Source organism: Mesoplodon mirus (genome assembly GCF_964341445.2).
Source record: "Mesoplodon mirus genome assembly, contig: HAP1_SCAFFOLD_3339, whole genome shotgun sequence".
Lineage (NCBI taxonomy): Eukaryota > Metazoa > Chordata > Mammalia > Artiodactyla > Ziphiidae > Mesoplodon > Mesoplodon mirus.
The window spans coordinates 21005-26188 of NW_028294033.1; the positions used below are offsets into that span (position 1 = coordinate 21005).

Sequence of the window (5184 nt, forward strand, 5' to 3'; positions counted from 1 at the left end):
CGAAGATCAAGGAACTGGCGATTCAGACAAATACGTCTTAACGACGACTGGTAATCAAAAACGAAAAGCTATAATCCTATGGAGTTTCAAGGTCACAACACCAATCTCATATTTCAGTAAGACACAAGAAACAATACTATCTACATCCCTCAACTGAACTGAACCTACTGGTAACCTCTGGCATGCGGCATTGAAAATCACGATAATAAACGAAGGAATAATTTATGGCGTTTCAGTAGCATAAATAAATGATCGAGCAATTATGACTTTATATAATTTCAATTAAAGCCCATATCGTACCGTTGTCGTGGTTTGAAACAAAAACGTAACCAATACCTTTGGTAAGTACGGATGCGAGAAGATCCGAAGCTTTTCAGAAATCAAAAACGTCCGTACAACTTAATGAAGGGCCTTTAGTTCTGTATAAAATGTGTATCTATATATCTCTGTATCATATATATCTATATATCAGATATCAAATGGCACAAGCATGCTGGCTTCCATTGCATGAAGTTTACGAAAGAAAACATTTATGCGATAATTTGTGTACATTAACTGCCGTTGATGTGTTCATGAAAAATTGGTGCAAACAAAAATAGTATCAAAACAAACTAACTGTCATCGATAACAAATTAAACGTTCCTAACAATTTAGTGCAAGCAACAACGGTACAGAAATGAACCGTAGGATGGACCACTTTAGATTTAAATAAACCGTAGAATGGACAACTTCAGATGTAAATCGTAAACATGAGACAATATGCGCAGGTTAGGATAAAGTATAGATGAAAGTATTTAAAATCAGATATATTGTTCTGCCCATGCATTCAGACAGTTATACGCACTCTTCGCATGGTTTGCAGACACTCCAGTAGTATCCTGAAAATACTTATATATTCTTTATGCTTATCTAATATTTTGCTCACAAGAACGAAGTATTGATACAGCGAATTTGTATTAACTTCGAAGTCTTTAAGTGCGAACGAAGGAACTGGATGAAATGAAACTTTTGTTCCACTTATCTGTTTTCTAAACATCTACCGGTCAAATAATCAACAAATTGAAAAGGAATTACAACGCAGTAAGGTGAAATCCGGTACTAATAGACAAAGATCAATCTCCCATGCTATAGGAACTAACTAGGAATGACGGAGAAGTACGCATAATCACATACAACAACAACAACAACAGAAAACCTTCAACGTTAGCTTGGTTCAGAGTAAAACTAACTTCAGACCACATAGAGAAAAGAACATCAGTTATGCAAAAATAAAAAAAAAATATCATGACGGCGCTTCCAAACACATTTACCAAATTTATATTTAAAAAATGTTACCTTTAATCGCTCGGTGAACAAATCTTCATCCTTTTTGAGAAATAGAAACTGTCCAAAGAGAATATAGGCCTACAATATTTTGATTCGGTAGGCGACTAGAATACGAATAAGAAGAAAATAACAAGAAGGATAAAGAAAACAAAGCTACCTTATGAAAGTCATTTTCAGCAAGCTGAGCTCCATATGCGGGACCAATACAAGCAACAGCGGTCACTTCTTTCTCAGCCATCGGTTCACGGATGAACTCGCGGTGCTTCACAGAAGTAGACATAACAGCGCTAAAATGCATATGAGTTAACGGTTTCAACGATGAAAAAATGCGGACACCAAGAAATACAACACAATCATGGATTGAATCAACGCTGTCGGTGAAAACGATAACAAATCATCGAAAATGCTCTTTCCATAAAGCCAAACACTTTTTACAAATTTGATAGTCACTTTGTAACCTGTATATACAGCGCTGATAATGAGCTTGAAATTTCAACTTGGCAGTTTTCCTGCAGTTTCTTATTCGACAACAAGAAGCATCTTCTTGCGAGTAAAACCCCAGGAGAATTCCGACATAATATTGGTAACGAGTCTCCTTGAATTTAAAGTGATAATCGATTAGTTGGTAGCATATAGTGCAATGGAAAAACAGTTCCAGTTAAATGGTGTGCATCTCAGGATCTGTAATTTGACATCAATGATGTTGAGTAGGAGAAAATGATCCGAAAAAGAAGCAATAAAATGATACTAAATTGGACGTGAGTGAAATAAATAGGAGCAAACAGTCGTAACACTAAATTATAGCATCCAGACACCGCTCGCGATTATAAAGCAGGTAAAACTCACTATACTTGAGGCTTGAAATCGACTATGATCTTTGCTAGTTCCCAATCAAGTTGACCCTGAAAGCACGTGCTCCACTATTGAAAAAAATGGACGTAAAAAAAAACAAGCCATTTTTGAAAAATTTCAGCGGTCTTAACACCGTGACAATGAATTCGTATTACTAACATAAGTTGTGAATAATGTCGCCTGAAATGTAATCGAAACAAATATTAAGTCACACTTGGAAATTCACGGTAACAAATCTTCTATATTGGTAATCCAGCAGAATACAAGCTAAAATGGAACATCGATTAGCAAGTTAAATGATAATAAAGATCAACTATATATAGCTGCTAATACAACGTGATCAGTAATGCAGTCTCCAAAACGGATCACCTAATGTGTGTACATGTTTGTCACTCACACTATGCAATTGTATCCTCAGCTGAGCACAAAAATTAGATCAGGAAACAAAATCGTCAAGATCGTTATCCTGAAAACAAACCATATGAACGAAAGATGCGAAATAATGACAATGGAAATGCTGCACACGTGCACAATGTTTGGTTTACTAAACCTACATACCTGCAACAAGTAAGCATAGACGGCATTATCGCTATAAATAATACAGAACGAAATTGGAGGTTTAGGTATAAAGATAGCACGTAAATGAAGAACGAAAACATAGCAATCATCGTATGAAATTCAATTGGCAAATAAACTCGGACACAAGACCTTACTTAAGTTCGCAATGAGAATTATCCGACCGAGAATTGATAGGTGTGCTCCACTCGCCAAAAAGACACGAAGAGCATCCAGTTTATGGTGTAATAGCATTTTTACTTAGTGTTTTTAGCGAGAATACAACCACGACTAACTCACTGGACTTGCGGCTGAAGCGGAAATATCGTATTTTTTCTAGCTTTGGTGACCTTATTGAAACCATGAAATTCGGCTGAACGTCGCCCTTCCACTGCCAAAACTACCACATGGCCACGATGGAGTGGTAGACCACTGATAGAGCAATATGAATATAGCAATGTCGCCTACATTTCCTGTAAACGAATTCAAAATAACATCACAGCATTTTCATTAGATTGTTGATTAAATATTATCATTAGAAATCTACTCACCTCAGTTTACGACATAAAAGCTGTGCTCGTCAGATCCACACAAAGAGTTACAAAGTTGTTCACAATAAATATTTAGCAACAAATCGATGTGGAAACCATCTAGCAAAGTATAGATGAGCATATATGTATGCTATATAAGGCAATAAATAACATTTTGGAGAAGTGATATGAAAAGAAATCTGAAAATTGTTGCCAGATGAATAACAGGAAAACAAAAAAGAATTTCAGGGTATGTCAAAATTGCTGTCCTGAACGAAATTAAATGAGTTTGTGCACTATTTGTAATTTATTCACTTCGCACTTATTAAAACATCCCTAGCTCGACAGGAATAGTGTGTTTTCCATTGAAGTCATTTTTGCCTACAAACATTTTTTCAATATTTCCTAATGATTCGGGGGATATTCAGATGCATGCGTAAATTTATGGCTTCAACAGAGCAACCGTCTACTACCTTGTTACTTATGAATTGGTAAGGATGAATATTGAGAATTTCATACAATATACATAACCACAATTAAGTATCGGATGGGTTGAATTGTAAGCAGCAAATTAAGCAAGCTTTACAAGAAAGTTTCATGTTAGCTGACCTCAAAAATTATTAAAGTTTGTAGCTTGATTTTTGACATAACAAAAACAACAAGCCATCCACCTATTACTTAAATAACCTTGATATAGCTAAAGGATTAGGAAAAAATATTGATATCTGGCTTTCGACAAAGCAAGACCAGATTTTATATGAAACACATTTTTCTAAATCAACTTAAAAGAAATAAGGACTTGAATAAGTTAATTTCGTCCATAACAAGGTGACATGATTTCTTCCGTACAAACGTCCGTGGAACAGTTCCATATAAAATATTAGTGAACGAATTGTTCCAGTGAACGAGCGGACTCCTTGCAAGAAATCTCGCTTTTCTGAACGTTACTAAATTTGAAAACAGTTATATCGATAAAACTAAAACAAAGCTCAAAAGTAACTGAAGTTATCAGCAGTTAGTAAAACCGAGGAGATTTGTGCTAAATTAATGGTTATTAAGCCATACCTAAGAGAAAATCGCTTCGTCCGAATATATTGCAGCAGTTCCATTTCGAACGGCAATATACCGCTATACCACTGTGGAAACTGTTCCAAACGGTATGGTTCCCTAAGTGAACGCATAGCAAGGAGGAAATAGAAGGAAAATGAAGAATAAAGAAAATCGATCACACCTTATTTTCTTCATTCATATGCATGATGTTCATTTATCAGTTATCATTCATTTATCACGGTGCATTCAATTACCTGAACCACACACACTATACTATTAAAAAATTGCTCAAAGACCATAAAATGCTTTGTGGAATCGTTGTCTATCAAAAGATGTAATGGCTAGAATTCTTTTGAGTAATCATATTTTTCCAATCTTAGTTGAGTGAAAAAAACATTTTTTGAAAACTGCGCTATGTAAAACAAATATCCATAGCGTGTAAATGATTATCACATTAACTCTTATGCTTTTCTTGTTTCTGCTGTCAAATAAATGATTTACAAATGGCAACAGCTAAGCGAAAACTTGAAATATGTTACTGCTAGAAGTGGTGATTAACTTAATAGTAAATAGTTATATTTAAAAATATGATCAAAGGTACAATGCCATTCGTGCGTTGATAGTTTTATATTCCACTATTCTAAAATACAATATTAATCTGGTTAAGCAGGAAACCATGTAACCGTTTTTTTTTTTGCACACATTATCAACGTTTAAAAACAAACCTAAAGCTTGTTGAATTATGCAGATGTCTTTACCATCGATCAACTTCTGTGCAGAGTTTTAAACCAAATAGCTCCAGAGCAGGATCACGGCCTCAGTTTCCGCGACGTTACTATTTCAAACGCAATTCTAGTAACAAGAACTATTT

At 35.0% G+C, this 5184-nt stretch overlaps 1 protein-coding gene and 1 long non-coding RNA gene across 7 annotated transcripts; both read right to left on the reverse strand.

Moving 5' to 3' along the window:
- Positions 1-545: 545 nt before the first annotated feature.
- On the reverse strand, positions 546-3195 carry LOC309798416 (barrier-to-autointegration factor 1-like). 6 transcript variants are annotated; one of them, XM_082646608.1, is made up of 6 exons: positions 3034-3195; positions 2359-2445; positions 2173-2228; positions 1484-1613; positions 1336-1404; positions 546-878 (listed from the first exon to the last, which is right to left on the reverse strand). In XM_082646608.1, exons 4-6 carry the CDS (start codon positions 1604-1606, stop codon positions 801-803), a joined length of 270 nt encoding a protein of 89 aa, XP_082502734.1. In that variant the 5' UTR covers positions 1607-1613; positions 2173-2228; positions 2359-2445; positions 3034-3195; the 3' UTR covers positions 546-800. The 6 variants fall into 6 exon arrangements, 5 of the variants coding, with proteins under 5 accessions (XP_082502734.1, XP_082502733.1, XP_082502731.1 ...); XM_082646607.1 differs by lacking the exon at positions 3034-3195 and adding an exon at positions 2576-3017; XM_082646605.1 differs by having other exon boundaries at positions 2173-2736.
- Positions 3196-3995: 800 nt separating this feature from the next.
- LOC309798417 lies at positions 3996-4568 on the reverse strand. Its single transcript, XR_014293119.1, has 3 exons — positions 4495-4568; positions 4329-4430; positions 3996-4200 (listed from the first exon to the last, which is right to left on the reverse strand). It is a non-coding gene; the product is annotated as an uncharacterized lncRNA (long non-coding RNA).
- Positions 4569-5184: the final 616 nt, after the last annotated feature.

Bases quoted from the DNA above. Each gene is read 5' to 3' on its own strand.
- LOC309798416 (XM_082646608.1), bottom strand. From the start codon at position 1,606: ATGTCTACTTCTGTGAAGCACCGCGAGTTCATCCGTGAACCGATGGCT. The intron at 1,405-1,483 runs GTAGCTTTGTTT...AAAATATTGTAG, and splicing joins CTGAAAATGACTTTCATAAG to GCCTATATTCTCTTTGGACA. The intron at 879-1,335 runs GTAACATTTTTT...AAGTATTTTCAG, and splicing joins TGTTCACCGAGCGATTAAAG to GATACTACTGGAGTGTCTGC.